We start from the raw sequence: 20,034 nt of genomic DNA, 5'->3' as shown, positions 1-20,034 counted from the left end.
AGACTTCCATTACACGCACACTTTGATCTTCCACGAATACGAGGCCGCTTTGCAAGCGTCAGAGGATCCATAGTGTTCGTTCCACGCGAACTTTCTCTCTCGCGATGCAACGTCGAACGGTTTCCTGGTTGCTTTTCCCGCGAGCCTTTCGCCCCTGACCCCTGAAAAATAACCTCGAATGAATGGAACTTCGTAGCATGCCTTGCGAGTCGATCGAACGAATTTAGACGCACAGAGGAAGAAGGAATTAAGAACGCGTTGAAGAGTACGTAGCAAATAGGAGTTTTGTTCTAATTGCAATTTTTGCAAAGACTGCACGTTTACCGATACGAAATTCTTTCACCGTACCTAAAACTGTAAGAAATTACAAAAAAAAAAAGAGATATCGAAGTTTTTCCAAATTTTCGACTAACCCTCTTAGATATCGGACTTCGTAGGAAGCAGCGCTAAGTTTACGTCGATATTCATGAGAATAATATCCGCCGTTTCCCGATATTGGCTCCCGCGGCGTGTTTGTCTTTCAAATTTCTTCCATCGTCTTGTTTGTTTCTTCGGCACATATTTGACTCTTGTAACGAACGTCTATGATAGTACGTCGCACGTTCGGTGGTTTCATCTCGTATCGGTTCCTGTCGATTTACGAAGATCTGTTCCGTTCTTCAACGGCGTTAGTTTTGCCCATCTGCAAGAAAAATCACGCCTGTGACATCCGCGCGTCGAAGCTGGACGCTTCGCCTTACAGACAATCGTCAATGTCCGCGAAGGCGCCGTTGAGTAAACTGGCGCCGGTCACGGATGACTAGCACGACCAGTCGACGTGTTAACAGGCGGATCGACTGCGGAAAACTCCACGGAGACACATTGACCAGAGATCCTTGTCTCTGCGGTTGAAACTACGGGAGCTAGGTTCGATGTCCTTTGTCAGTTTCTCGACTCGTCGTCTTATCTTCTCCCTCTATTGAACCTCTGCGTCTCGACCTGCATCGTCGAGCTGCGGCGACTAGTCTGATTTTGCGGTCAGCCAATTAAACGTTCAAAGGGATCGCAGCAAGGGAAATTTAATTGTCTTCGAGGGGATTGTTCGGCGATGAAATCTTCGCGATTCGATGCGGATGACATTTGTCAACCACAGTTCCTTCCTTCGACTCCTTTTTTTTTTTTCACTTATCCTCGCTTCGGAAGTAAAGAGCATTTTGGTTTGTCGCTTCAAAGAGATCGATTCACCGGTTTCCTTACAAAAATTCTTGACAATTTTCTGCAATGGTCTTTTGACAGCCAACGGGAGAAGACGATTCATGCCGGTCTCGAGGAAATTGTATTTTTATATCACGGTTTTCAGCCGTGCTACTCTTATTATGCTTCCGAGTAGTCGTTTATTAACGCGATACAGCGACGGGAAAATGAAATGGGCGGCTGTTATGGTGATAATGAACACAGTAATCGGCCTCCCCTTCTAGGGGAGCCGGCGGCCGCATTATTACTCCGGAAGTTTATTTATTCGCGAGAACAAAGAACTTCGGTCGAAAGCGAAACCCTTCCTGTTCGTTATCGTCACCTCGTGACGACGACTTTCCGTTGCCTTGTCAGAGCGGAACATCGACGAAACGCTGTTTTAACGCTCGTAATCGTTCGCGACATTAAGCTTTTGTCTCTTCCCTTTTCTCCTTTGCAATTAAGCTCCAGTTACGGCTTCCCGTTCGTTCGCTCGAGCGGCGAACGGGAACGAAAGGGGTTCCTTTATCGGCCATGGATGACGCCACTTTGCGTGCATGGATTTTCACATGCTTTCGCGCATGACCAATCGATCAGGCTGATTTCCTGTCGCTAGAGTCTATCACTGTGTAGCTCCTCGATCGGTACTGTACGAACTCGAAGAAAACGTAATGCATGATGTTTACGAAAAGAATTAATATCAGGTGGAATTAAATTCTGAGAAAGTTACTATTATTATCCAAATATGAACAAAGAGTACGACGTTTTCGTACAAAGTTAGTCGACTCTCTGTGAAGTCTTGCACAGCGACAAAGGGAATCCAATTTAGGAGCCTATTCCTTTGAAATCTAAAGAACCCTCGCGCAACGCCTAAGAGTGCCTGCATGTAGGTCGGTCGCATCAATCTCGTAGGCGTTATAGAAATTAGCATCCTACAATTTGACGCGAGAAATTGCACGGAAACGGTACGAGGGATATGTTTCTTGGATTTTTATTAAATAACGCGTCAATAGAACCGCACCACCGTACATCCAGCTTCGCGCTGCGGTCGTTACATTAGATACAAAAAGGTGCATTACTCGAAAACGTCGTCGACAAACTAATCATACCATGAATAATATTATAATTTACACGCGGTCTAACGGATGGCTCCTGACATCGGCGGGGCGCGACCGTCGGACCATATTTTCCTCCTCCATCGGGCGTTGAACAGGTTCTTCCGTGTCGCCTGTTCTTCGATTTTGACGACAGATTGCGTCGTTTAATGGGAGTCGGTGCAAGGTCCTGTCGCGTCGTCCGCGCACACGCACGTCCTGCTCCCCTGACCGTCCGGCAGACACAATTGGTCCTTGTTACACCTTCCATTCTCGTATTGACAGACATTGCTCACTGTATCGGGCAAACGAGTAATCGACGAGTTAATTGGTATCAATTCATTTTTATTATGAAAAGTGATTCGTAAACGACTATAAAATTAAACGTGGATGCGTGAAACTTTTTTTAAAATTCTGATTGGTTGCGGTGACCGCAGAATAAATTGAAGTTTCGATTTGCGCTATGCTTTCTGGGACACGCTAATATGCAGTTTTAAAGGAATGATCAATTTTACGGAAAGACACGTCGAACACTGACATAAAACTTGATTTACCTCTTGGACATGACTCAGGAACGACGACTATTCCGTATAATTTACCGCTTCCGCCCGGTGGTATCGATATGGTCGGCTTCCTGTCCCCGCTGCTCTTCATGGCAACCTCGATTTTGTGTCTGCGACGGTAAATAATGGATGATTTAAAGTATCTTCGAGTTTGTTCGCTTTATTTGATTCTGGTGGCTCGCTACAACTATCCCACTTACTATTTCATGTTCGAACTTCACGAAAATACAATCACGATCGTGGTCAAAACAAGCATTATTTATGCGATTTTATATTACGTTCCATCATACACAATTTACAAGAGCGATCAGAGTGTGATTTCGTAGCGACTTACGTTTTCCAGTCGGTCCAGTAGTAATTCTGCTGCGAGATCGCCAAACCGAACGGATAAGTGAGCTCGTTGGCTACCACCTTGATATCCCTGCTATCGATCTCCATGCAGTCTGAAACGATTATTGACAAAAACGGAACGACGGGGGATTATCGAGTTAAGCGCAACGATCACGGGGGCGTCTATTACCGGTGAAATTTCATGCTAGGTCTGTATTTACTTATCGTGAACGTCCCGGCATCCGCCCAGCATAGCTCATCCGTTGCCCAATCGATACTTAATGAATTCGGTAGCTTGACGTAATTCCCTTGAAGGAAGATTGCACGGCCGGTCCCGTCCTCGTTGGCCCACTCCAATTTCGGCGCGGCACGGTTCCAATCCGACCAGAATATCTTCCTGAAACATCCAAATTTTCATACCTTGTACGATTATTGTTTACGTTATCGTTAGATCCAAGTCCTCGGTGCTATCCTCATCGGAGTCAACCATACGAATTCTTTAAAAAGATTCCCACGAACTCTTCCGAGGAATACTTACCCCCTGTACGGGTGAACGGCTATACCCCTGGGATTAACCAGTCCGTCGGAAACGAGGACCTTACGTTTCTTCGTATCGAGATTGGCGACCTCTACTGTCGTCTTGCCGGAGTCGGTCCAGAAAATATTTCTGGAAACCCAATCGACCGAGAGTCCCTCGGGGCTGCTCACTTTCGGTAGGAACGTCTCCGCCATCGATCCGTTATAACTTAACTCGATTATTCGACTACCTGCCAAGTAAATTTCGTCTAGACTGTGACTTTGAGATGATTTAGCTTCGACTTTCCAACGTTTCGAGACGTTTAACGCTTATAACACTTCCATTCAGCGAATGCTACTTTGAGTATCAATAACTAGACTGCGGATGTCCCTGTTTACATTTACGTTTAGTACCCTGTTTACGTTTAGTACATGATTCGTAGGTAAACACGTCGTAAATGCACGAAATTCACAGTCTATCTAATTACCTACCTGTGATATCGCTGGAATACGCCTTCCCGTTCAGGCAATCGATGTCGATCGCGATCGCCATTTGCGTGTACGCTATGTAAATTGGAAACCCTGGTGCCTCGCGCGTCGGTGTCAACGGTATCCTGAGCGTGGCCATTCCTTGGTTAACCAGCAGGAAGTTCGATTCGTGTCTTGGCCGCGGTTTGCAATCAGCTCCATCGCCCGTGTAACCGTCGTTGCATACACAAGCGAACTGATTCTCTCCGGCCGCCACGCAAGTCGCGTCGGGCGAGCAAAGAGTCGAATCGTGTCTGCAAGACGATTGAGGCAGACACGTCAACCCATCGCCGTAAAAGCCCTGAAAGTATCCAGAACTCCTTGATGTTTTACTTGTGACACGAATGATCGTTTACGCGCATCTGTTGCACACGTTTCGGGTAAGCTCGTCACGAAAAGTCGCTCGAAATACCGTTTCTTAAACAATTGGTGTAGGTGTAAATAAACGATCGGTGTGGGTATAGCTACTACTGCTTCAGATGTTTTAGAGATAGGAAAAAGCATCTGTCGGTATTCATTCGTTCAATAAAAGTCCGCCCATCTCCGCTCTTCGCTGCACCCGCGAAGCGGTATACACTGTCTGACCACGCGCTGGCCGTTTCTACTGCGGGCACCGCGGCCGGCCTGCTCGCGTCTGGCCTTTGTGTCTATATCTACTTTCTGCTTGTGCATCGTTGCGTAAGGGACGATACCACCTTATATCTTCTATCGGTTTCTAATGCAGTACAGGAAATCGATCGAGGAAACTATTGAAATTGTTGCGTGACGTTTCATGCGTTTCCAAAGCATACGCTAAACTTTATCGCGATCCCTGCATACAGAATTTACGCGGCAACACCACGAGGACTTAACTCAGACCTAATCGATTCGGATTATTCTGTCGATAATCGATACTACCATCGCTGTCTAAGTCCTCGAATGCAACGAACATACCGGTTGGCAGACGCAGCCGAAGTTTGCGGACGTCTGGTTGTATCCGCAGACCGCGTTCCTGCCACAGTTATTGAGAACGTTGCAGCCGATATGATCCTCGACGCATTGGCGAATCCCGTCCCCGTTGTATCCGTCGATGCAAACGCACTTGTAACCACCGCCACCAGCGGATACGCACCGCGCATTCACGTGACACTGGGATGGATTTGTCGAGCAATCGGACACCACGCAGCGACCGTCCACCATGCTGAATTCAGGGTTACAAGTGCACTCGTGCCGCGAGCTGGACGGATTGTAAGAGCACCGTTCGTTCTCCGAGCAATCCTCGTCGCCGCTGCATTCGTCTACAGGCCAGAGAAAAACGTTGTAGCGCCAAACGATAGCACTGTCAAGAGGGAAGTCCGGTCTGAAGAGCACGTTGGAAAAGTATCGGATGCATCGATTTCCAATTTTATATATATTTTCTTTTCTATGGGCGCGCCAAACAAGCCTAAATTTACGCTCTCGGGATCGAACTACTCCCTTGAACAATCGAAATTCGATACGGTTAGGGGACGTTCCTCGTGCGAGCATGCAACGAATCGCGAGCGTGGATCGACCAGCGAGTGAAAGGCTCGTGTGTTCAAAAACGTAGAAGACGAATAGGAAAAATAATAGCACGATATGTGACCGATGGGACTGCATGTAGTTCCGTCGCCTTCGAATCCTGGATTGCAGACGCACTTGGCCACACTTGGCGGCTCCTCGTGCTGGCAGGAAGCGTTGGGATCGCAGATGTCCACGTCCAAGCAGGACACCTCTGCGCCAGAACAACACATCTCTTTCATTGATTTGTCATCGATGTACGGTCTCCACTCGTACGTGGGACGGCGAATAATACTCGAGAATCGCGAAACGGGGAGCAAGACGCAAGTGAACGTACCTGTTTTCGTGCACTCCATACCGTCACCCTCGAAGCCTGAGTTGCAGCGACACTCGTAGCTGGCGGTGCTCGCCACGTAGATGCACTGAGCGTAGGGATGACACCTGTTCACCACGTTGCACGATACTGTACATAAGCGTGCGCAATTACGATAATGGTCGGTCGGTGACGCCGTATTGCCTCACGTCCGAAATTTATGAAGCGCCCACGTGAAGCATTATCTTCGATCGAATTTTAGAGACGACTTTCTCGATGCGTGGACTGTCGCGTCGCTCTTTGTACGTTTTATATTTTCTTTGTACTTTTATTTTATCTCTTCGTTCGAATAGCTATCGCGAATTTCATTTTTTCCCCATTGAAGAGAAAGGGACGCGATGTTTTCCGACAAAACCATTTCCGCATTTTTTCCCCATCGATGCAACGCAATCGATGACGCGACAATCGACGCGCCGCCGATTAAATTCAATCGTGTAGTGGAGAAATCGAATATAATGTAGTGAACTTAATTAAAGTGTGCGCAAAGCGTGACGGCCGTGCCGAAAAATTGTTAATTGGTCAAATTAGCAGAAGCGAAGCGTGGTGTGTCGTACAGTGAACTCCTGATGGGCCCATCGTTTCGTGGTTGTATCCAGGCCGAGGCACGCAAATCTCCTCCGTACGGTCGTAATCGTATCCCCAGGGACAAATGCAGTAGTCTTCGTAGCATTCCGGGACCGGGCGTGCCGATACTAAAACGCACGATGCAACCGTTCGTCGCAAGCGGTTAGTAAACGTCGTATCTCTATTCGGTTCGCGTCATGACTTCGTGCTATATCGACGTACTCGAATCATGTTTTACGTGCGATTAGTCATGCATAATTTCATTTGCTCGCGTCAAACCCTTGAGAGAAATTGAATTCTTAAAGGTATGTATTTTCGTATCGGTACGAATACTCTACTGTCCAATGTTCGTTCGGTAAATTGTATTCGATCGAAACTCGGACTAAGAATTCAAATTCGCGATGAGAAAATCTGCCTCGTGCAAATGATCGTGTTTATATTCCCTTGTAACGATGGAAATAAGTAACGTGTACCAAGACTTTGTCCGACGAGGTCGAACAAATTTAGCCCGAACCTTTAATACTTACAGTCTCGATCGTAGAGAGCGGTTCTGGGATCCTCCACTTCCTGGCGAATGCATTCGTTGTTTCGATATTCCCAACCTCCGGGGCACCAGCACATCTCCTCCAAGCACTGTGGTTTCGGTGGTCCGTCCGTTGTGGTCACGTCCGATTCCGGTGCGCACGTGTAACCATCGCCTGAAAACGATTGCCATCATCAGAACGGAAGCTGATTACGAAAGCGCGTCAATGGATCGCGGATTCGTAATACTGGTTTTCCTACGAGATTCTACGCGAATCGTTCAGCCACAATCACCAACCTCCATTGTAATTCAATTTGAACGCGAGACATGTGCACGAATTGTTTCCACCGAGTCCCTTTTCTAACTTTCTGGCTCCAAACGAAGACTTAGCGTGACACAGTGAAACTTGTTACTTGCAAGTTCGCCATTCTGGATGGTATTAAGTGTAGCGCTGATGGAAAAGTTTAATAGTTCTTGCTCTGTTAAACTGTCGGCCGAAACAGCGAATCAATTCTAGTCGGCGAAGTGTTCAAGAATTGCTTTCCAATGGGAAACAGGTGTTTGTGGGAAAGTTTAGCGACGATTGCAATAATTATTGCAGGGATTTCAAACCTACCATGATTCTATTTCAAGGCGGGACCATACTCCATGTTGGAAAATAGAATAAAATTTACGTACCGGAGGGTTAAGAAAAAGGGGTGGCCAACGGTATCATTTAAAATTGCGACTTCTTGCAGCGATGCTGTCGTGGGAACGATGCGGTCAATTAGCTTCCACGGCACGCACGGGTCTCAAAGGTTATTTCGGAGGTTACATTTGTCATACCGTTCTTCAAGCTACTCAGCTTTTTATGAGCGTTCTCACAGGTCGCGATCTCCAGTTCTAATCACGATTTATGCTCGAGTGGATTCAAATCTGGAGTACCAGAGTATTTCAGTCCTCGGCTGAAATGAACTCGGGAACATTGTTCCATTAGCCACCCTTGAGTTGTTTTTGCCTTACAAGCCTGAGAGAAATTTGTTGGGGAATACTACATTCGCGTAGGGAAAAGAGTCTTACCCAGGGGTTTTACCGATCCTTCCTCTTGTGTTAAAGAATTCAAGATTTTTATATTCCACGAGAGAGTCGATAAATTATGATCCAAACTTGAACAAAAATGAACAACATGTTTGGACCAAAATCTCTGTTTATCACCACCGTTTACCGAACGATACCCCTACAATAATATTATCACGCAGCTTACTCGGTACAGCTAATTTCTACGCGAGCTTACCAAGATAACCTGGTAGACAGATGCAGACATGCTTCTCCCCGTCGAAACTGCAGAATCCATTGGGCGAACAGTTATCCTCGGCGTCGCAGGAACCTGCGAGAAATTATGAGATAACTGTCGCGACATCGACTCGTAAAATATTTTACTGAAAAATTTGTAAATTCCTATACCACGTTGCAAGGGGTAGCAACCCTGTTCGGTGTCTTCGAAACCTGGCATGCAGGTGCACCTGGGCATCCCTTCGACCATCACGCATTGCTCGTAATTACCGCAACGCGTCTCCTCGCACGTGGCGAGTCCTAGATTTTCAACAGAGGACGCATCGGTTACTGGCAACGAGTAAAGCAAACCATCCGCGCGAGCCAGTTGTCCGACTATCGATTTTCATCTCGTTTGAACGCTGGCTCGACGTTGGTACGCGATTATCAAGGCATGGTAATTTCGTCGACGATATCTTTTATCGATAAACTTACTCTCGCAAACGCGACCATCTCCGGAGAAGCCAGGTCTGCATTGGCAGGTGTGAGCACCCTCTTGATTGATGCACTGTGCGTCCGGAGAGCACATGTGATTGCCGGCGGTGCACTCGTTCACGTCTACGCAAATTGCGCTGCCATCCTCTTCGTATAAATATTGATATCTGTACATAACGATAAGCAAGTGACTGTTAAGTTCTGAAATATCGTGCTAAGATAATGATTGGTAAATTCCGCGAAGATCGGGTGCATACCCTGGATTACAAACGCATTTAAAATCGTCTCCTTCGACGACACAGCTGCTGTGATCGGTACAAGTCTCCCTTCCTTGAATGCAAGGATCCTCCTCATCCAGAGGCGCGACTTTCGTGTTGACGGCGAAACGTATGATTCCTTCGGTGGCTTCGTAAGTCGTGACACCTCTGAAGTACTTGAGTCGCGTGGTGTCGTCTTCAGGATCGACGGACAAATACGGGCACTCCTGATAGACGATCGTCTGATCCTGCGTGAAGCTCATATCCCGTTCTTCGCTCCCATCGTTCACCTTGCAAATTCTTTCGCTACGCGCGCGAATCACTCCGGCTTGTGCTCTGGTGTAAAGTTCGTCGTAGTCGCCATAATCTATTCGAGCCGTCGATTTCAACGACGGTAGTGTACCCGTGATTTCTGATTCCATTTTCAGTTGCCCGAAGACGTCCAGCCCGAGGTAATTGCTTCGTATCGTCACCTTCTCTCCCGTAGCTGGGAACGTCACTTCCGTCGTGTGATTGAACAGGCCACCTAAGTCCATCGCGTACGAGATATAATATTTGTAATTTTCGGTCGTTCCGGTCGATCACCGATTAACGACCAGGAGACAAGTGTCGAATAAAACTAACAAACGTCGCGATGAACATCGTGCGCTCGGTAACGAAGAAGACTGATAATTGACTAACTACGAACTGGCATCGGTGATTGATAGAAAATCGAAGAATCGTTAAAAGGGAGGCTAACAATCATCCCCTGGTACCTGTCAACTGATATCCGTTCTTCGTTTCGCCGACCGGTTTAGCGAACAGCCAGCCAATCACCCCGCCCAGATTGCCGAGCAGCTGGAAACTGGCGCCGATTTCCTCGGGCACCCTCGACAGAGCCGTGTACGTCCTTCCATCCTTCGTTTGCACGTAACACTGCAGATCCCTCGACGGGAACTCGATGCCATTTATCGTCCCGGAAATGCGTCCAATTACGCGAAGAGGAATGTCTGTAAATTTTTTACGAACCATCAAAATTTTCCTCCCAATTATTTTAACCAATCCCTCGAACGTATAAAACATTTACTCTAAGGATCCGCGCTAGCGTGTCATTCGTTTTGAAATATCTACTTGAAAAGTAGTCTTCGGACTAACCGAATTTTCCTCTCTGAGATTACCGTATTCGCTGTTAGAAGCTTATAATGTTCGTTTAGGTCTTCGACGTCGCGGAAAGAGATGTACGACACCCATCTCGCAAAATTTGGTCTTTTACGATGCCGTCAAAGTACCAGATGGACACTTTTCGTCAACTATGAATAGATCAGAGAGCGACGACTCTCAAAGGGGCTGGTTAAAGTCGTGCAAGCACCAGGAGACCCTTTGACAGCGAATTTTTACGTTCCGCGGCCACCGGAAAGGGTCGCGATTCTTGGATAATTAGAGGGCTCTTAAGTTTCGCGACACCGTCGACGTTTCTTACCGTTCGGTTGACAGGATTTGCCATTCCCGAAGAATCCTTGCTTGCAGTGGCAGCAGAAACCGACCTCGTAGTCGACGCACGTTGCTTTGCTGTGGCAAGTCGTTGCCCCTGTTCTACAGCTGGCAGCCTGTTTCGCCGTGTTGATGTCTAAAAAATAAAGAATCCATGGTAGACTATCCCGAAATAGCCATGAAAATTTGTTTTATCCTGAAATAACTTACCCTCGATATTATCAGGTACCATGATGTCCTGATCATCGGAGGTTGGTCCGACTTGGAACACCCATTGTCCCGGTCTATTTACATTGGACCACCTGGAAAGCAAACATTCTTACGATCCTGCTGCGCCAATTATCAAGGACTAATCTTCCGACTCACTTATCGACGTTCTGTATTTGATCCGTCCCGGATCCCTTCAAGGTGTACATTCTTCCCTCGCTCATAAATCCAGCTTGCGCCTTGGCGTCCGGTAGACCGCTGGGGTGCGATTCGCCTTGAATCCACTGTATCCCATTATCCGGGTACAGCAACTCCACGTAGGAATGCGTGCCGTTCGAAGCGATCGCCACCTGGTACGTGTTCACCTACGGAGAAGCAGCGTCATCAGGAATTCCACTAACGTCGCGATAATTAAGGGGCTACACCTTGACTGACTCGAAGCAAGCGCTATTGTCTACGAATTCTTTAAATAGTGGAATTCAATATTTCACGTTCGGGTGACGAATGAATTCCTATACATCGATTGTATTCGTCATCTTCTATTGTTCGAATTGAATTCTGTTCGTTCTTCTTACTTTGTCGTTTCCCTCGTTGTAGTAGCCAACGTCCAGCCAGGTAGCGAGGAACACGTGAGTGGGCGCGAAGCCAGCGGCGTCCCTGAACGCGCCACGAACCATCGCTCCAGCTCTGGCTAGAACGTCAGGAGAATCCGTTTCGCCGTAATAGACCCTTCCGGATCCTCTGGTGTCGACGTGGGTGTAGAGCGGCGCGATAACCGGATCGTCTAGCGGGAACGCGATATTGAAGAACCTCTGCATCGCTCTGGTGAAAGAGAGGACGCCGTTTCCGTTTACCTGGAACGGGGTCAGATAACCCTTTTAGCCATTCATCCCTGGTCGCTCTTTACGCGAAAGTAAGAGTCGAAAGAAAAACTTCTGGAATATTCAACGTGGCTCTTTAATTAAAACCCCCATTACTCGAATGAGATTGCTGATCCGCTGAATCTTAGGGAGATCAAGTACTGGGAACGTTCGTTATTCAGTTAGATGCGAATATAAAATTCTCACGAGACGCTGATCTTGATCTAATCCGTTCTGTCATACTTTTATTCGTATACTTCTTTTCGTTCTAGTCTGTCTATCATTCGATACGTAAGTCGGTAGCGATTTTGTTTGCGTCGTTTCGTCAATTGTCTAAACTAAAAGGCGGGCGCGTTGCTCCACATTCGCCGCGGGAGCAGCTGTCCCCTTAGCCAGGGAAATGTTTCTCGTCATTAACGGGACGAAATTAAAACTCCGTGGAAAGACTATTTTTGCTCGCCGCGAATGTTCCAGTCCACGCTCCCGTCTGGACCAATCTCTCTCGTCGCATATTTTCGTCTCGACGGAGATTGAAAATGGAAATTGAAGTCGCGTTAACGAAGCGTTACGAGTCGAGCTTTCGCTTTGGAGCCCCATGGTCCGCTTTAGAATCTTTTAAAGGGTTCATTAATGGCTTGTACGTTTGTACCGTTGATTAAGAAAACCCTGGGCCGGAAGACGTTGAGTGGGAATTACAGACGCCAAACGTTGTAAGACAACTTTATAAAAATAGAGGGGCTACCTACTCGCTGTTTTCCAGACCGGGAGAGCAACTGTGTCCGGTAACCGGCGAAGTTTAACGCGACAACCGAATTCCGGTCTCGTTTCGCTCGATTCTCACGTCCCGGTTTCTAAACGCCGCTAATAGCGCGCGCGCGCGCGCGTAACTCGAAGTTCGCGCCAACAGTTCGACGCTCGTATTGTTTTCACGTGACGCTAATATCACGGGCGCCGCGACGAATTCAACACCCAGGCCGCGTATCGTTAAACGAGCGACCCGGTCACGCGAATTGACACGAATTAAACCGACGGAGCAATGATCCTCCGGCGTTGCTGACCTGCCGTTAGATTCATCATCGCGCGCTTTAACTATCAACGTTGCTCTTGTACCGAACGTGTGGTACAGCGAAGCAGAACTTTGACATCACTCGAATCAGTGTTTCTCAAACCTAGGATTCCTGTTATCAATTTAACAAAAATATTTAGTTATCGCTTGACATATGATCAATTTTTAAACGATTTCCATCTTCGTTGATTTAATTTCCTCTTTTTTTTTTTTTTACAATATCTTGCATCGGTTCGCCTCGTTGAAATTCGCATAATACGAAGCACGTCGCGGTGATCGATAAATCGATACAGGCTCGTGATTGCTCGAAAGTAGTCATCGAACGGGAAATCCTGTTTCACGCGGACGTTTTGACACAATGTCGAGTTTCCTCGACTAGCGAACGCGTTCGTGTCTCGCCTATCTTCGGAGCGGGGCTATCGCAGGGGTCGTAGGTCGAAGCTGAGCCGATGACACACACGCACACACGAAATCCGTGGTAAACGGCGACGTGGAGAAAACGATGAAAATAGATAGGATCGACTGGGAAGCAGTACGTGGAATCTATCCCGCGAGACGATTCTCTTCCTGATGTCGATGATTATACCCAGCGATTCATAAATAAAAACCGTCGACGTTCAAACATCGTAACGTTTGCGCAGAATTTGATCTCGAGTACTATTAAAATTCTGCTCATTCTCGTCGGTATGCGATGCGTTAAATCTGTAAAGCACCACGTGGGATCTTCGAGCGACCCCAAGCCTAAATTATTCAATTTCAGTCGAATCAAGATAACTTGGAAACACGTAATCATGGCACAGGATTAAAGAGGTTAAAAGGGGGAGAATACCTAAAATGCTAAGTAATAATTCAATTAAGTCGATGAGTTGTTAATGAAATAACGAGGTTCGGGCCCCTGATATCATCCAAGGGTTAAGCCTCGTGAATATTTATCGAACTGGTTGCGTTCGAAAAACAGGGAAGCATCGCTGCATATGACAACTAAATGCGTGACAAGTATAATTTGGCGATTTTTTGCAAAAAGATGTTGGCCTGGAGGAAGTTTTTCATCGACCGGTTGCGATTATTCAGATTACCGGAAAAAGATCTTTGACGAGCAAAACAAAAGGTAACTCGGTTCCCCTCCAATTTCGAAAGAAATTAGAGACGAAAGGAGATTTCGCAGCCGCTTGAAAACCGCGGACCTCGAGAGCTTCAATTACCCAGGTGAACAACAACGGTTCCCCGCGCGACTGCGTTAAATACCAACTTCGTGCTCATTTAAACTTCAAAACTCGATCATTTCACGGGACACTTTGCAGGGATAACGAGATTCGACCGTCCCCCACTGCCCCGACGTTTCGTGAAGCCAGTCGCGCTCATTCAGAGATGCGAAAAATCTTCGTCTAGATAGAAATGTCGAATAACAGTGCGAGATAACCAACATTTAACGCGTTATCTGTTCAACAAATTGCTTACAACCGAGTCGTATCTTTAATCAGAAGTTATTATAGGCCTCTTTTTTATGGGAGGTTCGAAGAACGTATAATTGCATCAGTCTAATCTGGTTGCGTTTGGACACATTTTTATCGCAAAAACATCGTCAACTGATTAGCGACTTTTGCGGGAAGATATATTTAAATAAAATTTTCTCCACCTCTACGTTCATTGAATTCTCTATGCCACGCGACATTCGACTGTGCTCGCCCTCGTCGCTGAAGAAAAAAAAAAAAAAGGAATTTGCTTTAGCACGCGCTAACGCAATCGTGTAATCGGCCGCAATCATTTTGATGACTACGAATCGTCGACGATAACCGACGGAATGGAGATGATTGTCGTGTAGGTAGAGCTTCCAAGTAGACTGTCGCGGATATATCGCTGCGTATATCTGTGTCAATCGGTTTGTCACGAAATCGGCGAGGAGCTTTGCATGACAACATTTTTGGGTCGTTTCCACGAAATGAAACTTATTTTAATCGTGCCAAACCACGATCGAGTGCGTTTAGAAGAGTTAATTATTGGAAATACTCGGAGGAACAAGGACAGGGTTAATTTAATTAACTGCCGAGTTAATAATTGGCCCTCGCGACGACATCGCGAACGATCTGGACGAAACGTGCAGAATTTCGCAACCGTCTTCCACATATCGTCCGTTAACTAATGTGGGAAAGCGTCAAGGCTAATTACCAGCGTTTACACCGTAAATCATCCGTCGTATTACCGTCCTTCTTGATAGACGCGTTGAATCCAGTGGCGTTTCCGATGACCGCGCGTTCAGCAGATGGTATCGTTGCAGAACCAACAGGTATTCGCGACTGCGCGTTGCTCGTAAGGGAACTAAACCCGTGTCTAATATTTTTCAAATGATCCACCCGTTTGCTAGTTTCGTCAAACTTGACGTTTTGTTTCTCGCGAGTGTACGTGGTTTCTTTGTCAGTTTTCACGATACGTGAATCAATCCCATGTTTATCCGGTTAATTAACGAGACGCGGATTGTCGTTTCGAAATTCCCGCTTCTCTCGCCGATTTATCGTGGGTTCTGGTGGTTTGCGTAACGGGGGCTCGTTAAACGTTTATCTGATGCGGGTGGAACGTAACTTTCAGTCGAGTGAAACGAATCAGGGGGAAGTTTCCGTTGCAAATCTGAACTATCGGGACGCGATCTTGATGAATGAAGACGCTCGAATAGGTGGATGCTCGTCTCGTATCTCCGCGATCGATCGTCGAGTTCTTAACGATTCCTGCGCGATTATTCGTCGTTACAAATGATTCATTTTTATTTGTCTACGACTGGCTTTGTTGCTTCTTTTTCATTTTTCTTACAGCTCTTCTCTCTAAACTTGACTCGCTGCTATTATTAACCGAAACACTAATGTTGTTTTAACGCGATACTTTCTACTCTCCCGTCCGTTCGACGTGCATAAACTCGACATCTGAACGCGCGCACGCGTCATTAACGAGGCGTCGATGATTTGGCTCGACGATTGAATTATTAACTGTGTCGATGAATGGAGCTGCCAGGGTACGCAGTCGACGCGTACGTGACAGATTATGCCTTCTCGTTATAGCAACTATCCATCGGTTCGGAAAATCGAGGTTTTATCGTGCATAGCATCTAAAGTAGCACGGCGAAGGACGCGAGCATTAGATCACCGAAAGCGAATCACGTTAATCGCGTTAACGAAGATCGTCTGGTTGAAGTTAGGCGAACGATCCTCGAAGTCAGAAGTCGCGGGACGTAAATTGGCTCGGCCTCGTCGCGTGTTTCCCGGCGTGCTCGTAGTTTTTTACGGCGGCGCGTTTAATGAAAACATGACGCTGTCTCGCATGAGATCATGCACCTTGGCTGGCTCGGATCAATTAGAACGAAGATTCTCCCGGATATCTAAGCCGCAATCAACGTTCATTCACGCTAGCTAGCCGTCAAATCGGTTCGTGGAACGAGTGAGATCACCGAGTTCTGCAGGACTCTTCTAATCTGACTAGTGTTTGCGTACAATGACTCAACACTTTTCGCGCATAATCTACGCGTCAGTGGCCCGTTTTCCCGAAAATCTCACGGCCAAGGCCAGATAGTACCAAAGAAAATCTTATCTCTTCCGCTTTTTCCACGCTCGAACCGCTTTTTTTTCATTCGTGCTACCACCGTCCGACGCAACACCTCAGCTTTTGTGAAAGTGTAAATCAATATTTTACTTCAAAATGTCTATTTACGTTACTAATTTGAGGATAGCGTAACGAACGGTATTTGTTTGGGGTCTACCAAATATCGGTCCTAATTCCTGTTCACTGATTTATGATTGCCAGCGACGATTACGAAAGAAATCGCAAAGTAATCACTGTCCAACCCTGATTGGAGCGTGTCTGCTCCTTTCACCGAGAACTCTTCGCGAACAGCGAGACTTTATCGCCTCTTTTTCTGCATTCGGTGACGAGTTGTCACGTCGCGACAGCGCGAGAAACACAGCTCGTGCGACGACCCAAGTGCAATTAAGCGATTGCGCGCCGGCTGGGGCCGTTTGACCGTCATCGCAGACAATGAATTCGTGTCATGCCAGAAGATGACGGCAGATTAGACCACGAGCCGAATTAAGGGGATGACTGAATCTTCTCCTACCCCCCTCCCCCCCTTCCGCGGTTTTCCTTGGCTCGGCGCGAATTAATATTAACGAAGAAGATTACTCCGCCACGCCAACATGGCTCGCTTTGATCTTTTTCGCGCGACTCGATCAAGACACGAACATTTAAAACAATGCTGTATTGAAATAGCTATATTTTAAATCGAACGTGCGTTATTTTACCATTAAATATATATAGAAATTTTATTCGTTAATATAATCTTAATCCATATTATGACACGAATAGAAAGTCATTTTCTATGGAGCTACTCTGCGATGGTTCGATGTTTTCTAAATTCTCGAGTTGTCGGGTTTTCTTGTTAGGCAGGAGAGCAGACTTACACGACGAGTTTACGTTAGGGGAGCAGCAAACGCGTTTCATCTCGCGACGTTTGCTTTATTTAAAACGTTAAATAAACCACCGCTCGGTTGAAGATGGCTCCCTATTCCCGCGTCACGTGTAAACAACGGCACGCGCGACGCGTGTTTACAGTTTCGCGCGCTGGAAGAGTAAACGAGCCGCGGTAACGTTCAAATCTCCCCAGCGCTACTGTTCCGCGGTTTCCATGTGTATTTTTATGAGCACCGAAATTAACCACCGCCGGTTACCGGCCAACGCTGTCCCATGCAGATTCCTTACCGTCGTGGATAAAAATAACTATTTCTCGCCGAAATCGCATCCTGGTTTTTCTCTTTGCTTAAACAAATATTAACGTGCGTGTACAAGTTGCCCGAAAGATCGTTGAACAGTGATTTTTCTTCGGTACTCGAGACAGTTTTGTGCACAGGGCATGAAATAGTCAAGTATCGATAAATAACGATAAACGAAACGTGCACGAGTGTATATACCAGTATCCTTGATGAGGTTAGCTCCAAATCCACGGTGTACACATTCGAACGTAACGGCATCGAAGCTGACACGCTACCCGTATGAGTGAACCACGAGATAGACCAATTTAGCCAATGACAAATAAGACGCAATGATTAATTTTGACATGCATAGGTCACGGCGGATTCTGCACGAATCGTCTTTGTTCTTGTAAAATTGGCCCCTGAATTATTTTACTTGGATCAACTTGACAGTTTATTAACGTCTCAACAAATGACGGTCGTAGAGCAACGATTAAGTTTTACTCACGAATATGATGTTGTAGATTTTGTCGTAGAAAGTGATGGGCGTCTTCAGGACAGTTTCCGCAGACATGAGCATTCCATTGCTGTCCGCTTGCAGGACCGAGGTGCCCGGTGTCGAATAAGGGTACAAATCGCTCTTGGATAACGCCGCGGCTAAGGGCACGAGCAGGGCCACGACGGCCACCAGCCGCAAGACGCTGGAACACGCGCGACGAGTCATTCTCTCGGACTGCCCTCACGCTACTGTCGATCGGCGCGGTTACGAGCCGTCGTCTTGCCCGCCCCCTAATCGCCTTTGCCCGCTCATCCTCTCTTCTTTTGAACCCACGAATCGGCCTCTGCTCTCTTCGGTACCACCGATAGTTTCAAGCTCGGAAACCCCCACCCTTGGGTCCGTTGGATCATCTGTTCCTCGACAAGGGCACGCGCGGGTATCGGGACGATTGCTTTTCGCGTAACGCTTCATTTGTTTCTCATCTATTAAAGAATATTATACCTTGGGGGTGAGGGTGGGGGTGTGGTGGTGGTGGCCCCCCCCCCCCCCCCCCACGCAATTTTGAAAAAGAAAAATCACGGTACATCGACGTGCCTCTAGCAGAGGGCTGGCTAAATAAGTGTTTACTGTTTAGAATATGCGTTTGGGACTCGATAAACTCTATAAAAAGAAGGTTATTTAAAATTGTCGAAGATAGATCGAGAATGAAGCTCGACGAACCGATTGCTCTACCACCAAAGCGTTAAGACTGATATGATAATTGCATTGTATTTGAGTAATGTTACGATTAATTGTTATTGTATTGTAGTATAGTGCCTGTGGAATAATACGGAATACCATCGGGAACGTTACGCTGCATCTATTTTTATTCCGCCAGGAGTTTTATCTTTTATCTGTTATGCGTAATATAAACGAGTTGGCGGCGCGCGTAGAGAGCCGATTGACTCAATTGCACCTTCTCGGCTCGTCTAATGCCAAGGCCTTTGAATTATTAGACAATTTTCACCCGTACGCTTCTTTAATTTAATTGCGGCAATAATCAGGTTTTATCGGCAAACGGTGCAATTGAGCTTCAAGGTCGATCCACTTTGCATTCCGTGCCCACATCGAACGATCCGAACGATTATTGGTCTCTCCAATTCTAATCCCCGCAGTCACCTCCAATGAAAATTTATTTCGTACTGTAATTTACGAGGGAATATTCCGGCAGCGGTTTCGTTAGTACTAGAAAATTCTTATTAATGCCTGAAAATTCCCCAGTTTTCAAGATTCCAAGGGCGCATCGTCTCCCCAAAAATGAACGCAGGCACGGTGCCAGAGACCCAGGAGGCTCGAACATCCACGAAAATCATTGTTACTCTTCCGCGTCGTTAGCGCACTTCCGTGGCCCGTTGTTTCGCGTCTAATTACAGTCGCGTCCTTACCTGCGTCGCTGCATTCAATCTCGACCATTTGTTTTCTTGCAATTACACCAGCGCAGTCGAGCCTTCGTGCTCGTTGCTCATTTTCCCTTTAAACAAGATCACCTGCAGATTAACGTAGATCGTTATTTTTAGGTAACGAAACAGTTCCTCGAGTTGCGCTAACATTCGCTATGTTCGCTCTTCGGCTCAATGAGATACTCGACGGATCGTTATTCGCGAAGAGCGAACAGAATTTCTGAACAGAATTTTTCAACAGAATCCGTAGCAGTGCTGCAGCACGCGAATCCGTGTCGCGAAATGACGCCCAGACGCGATCAAACGGAGGTGGACCTACATACGGCGTCTACACTGTCTGGCGCGGTTCTAGAACGTCTCGATAAATTGTCTGAGGAATTCTTCCGCGGCATTTGTCCCTCTCTCGTGCCTCGTTTTTGTTGCGTCTCCTTAAAACGGAATTCAAGACGGGAATTCTAGCGGATGGGATAAGCCGGCACACCGAAAGCTGCTCGCTTCGTACACGTTGTAAATTGATCTTTATTACAAGAAATTACGTGACT

General features: G+C 46.8%; 1 protein-coding gene across 1 annotated transcript; it reads right to left on the bottom strand.

The window, feature by feature from the left end:
- Window positions 1-2,187: 2,187 nt before the first annotated feature.
- LOC128889321 (nidogen) lies at window positions 2,188-18,380 on the bottom strand. The gene is given in 23 exon segments (XM_054146861.1): window positions 2,188-2,601; window positions 2,861-2,979; window positions 3,204-3,312; window positions 3,421-3,596; window positions 3,738-3,966; window positions 4,208-4,544; window positions 5,177-5,520; window positions 5,847-5,975; window positions 6,099-6,224; window positions 6,689-6,826; window positions 7,226-7,396; window positions 8,495-8,587; window positions 8,665-8,793; window positions 8,968-9,134; window positions 9,225-9,750; window positions 9,980-10,213; window positions 10,684-10,830; window positions 10,905-10,996; window positions 11,061-11,266; window positions 11,477-11,755; window positions 18,063-18,285; window positions 18,287-18,326; window positions 18,329-18,380. Coding segments are annotated over 23 exon segments (4,179 nt in total). The 5' UTR covers window positions 18,366-18,380; the 3' UTR covers window positions 2,188-2,473.
- Between the last annotated feature and the right edge of the window lie 1,654 nt (window positions 18,381-20,034).

This window comes from Hylaeus anthracinus, unplaced genomic scaffold, assembly GCF_026225885.1.
Source record: "Hylaeus anthracinus isolate JK02 unplaced genomic scaffold, UHH_iyHylAnth1.0_haploid 11997, whole genome shotgun sequence".
In the NCBI taxonomy this organism is placed as follows: domain Eukaryota; kingdom Metazoa; phylum Arthropoda; class Insecta; order Hymenoptera; family Colletidae; genus Hylaeus; species Hylaeus anthracinus.
Note: the sequence above shows the minus strand (reverse complement) of the source record. Positions and strands in the feature narration are given on the sequence as shown.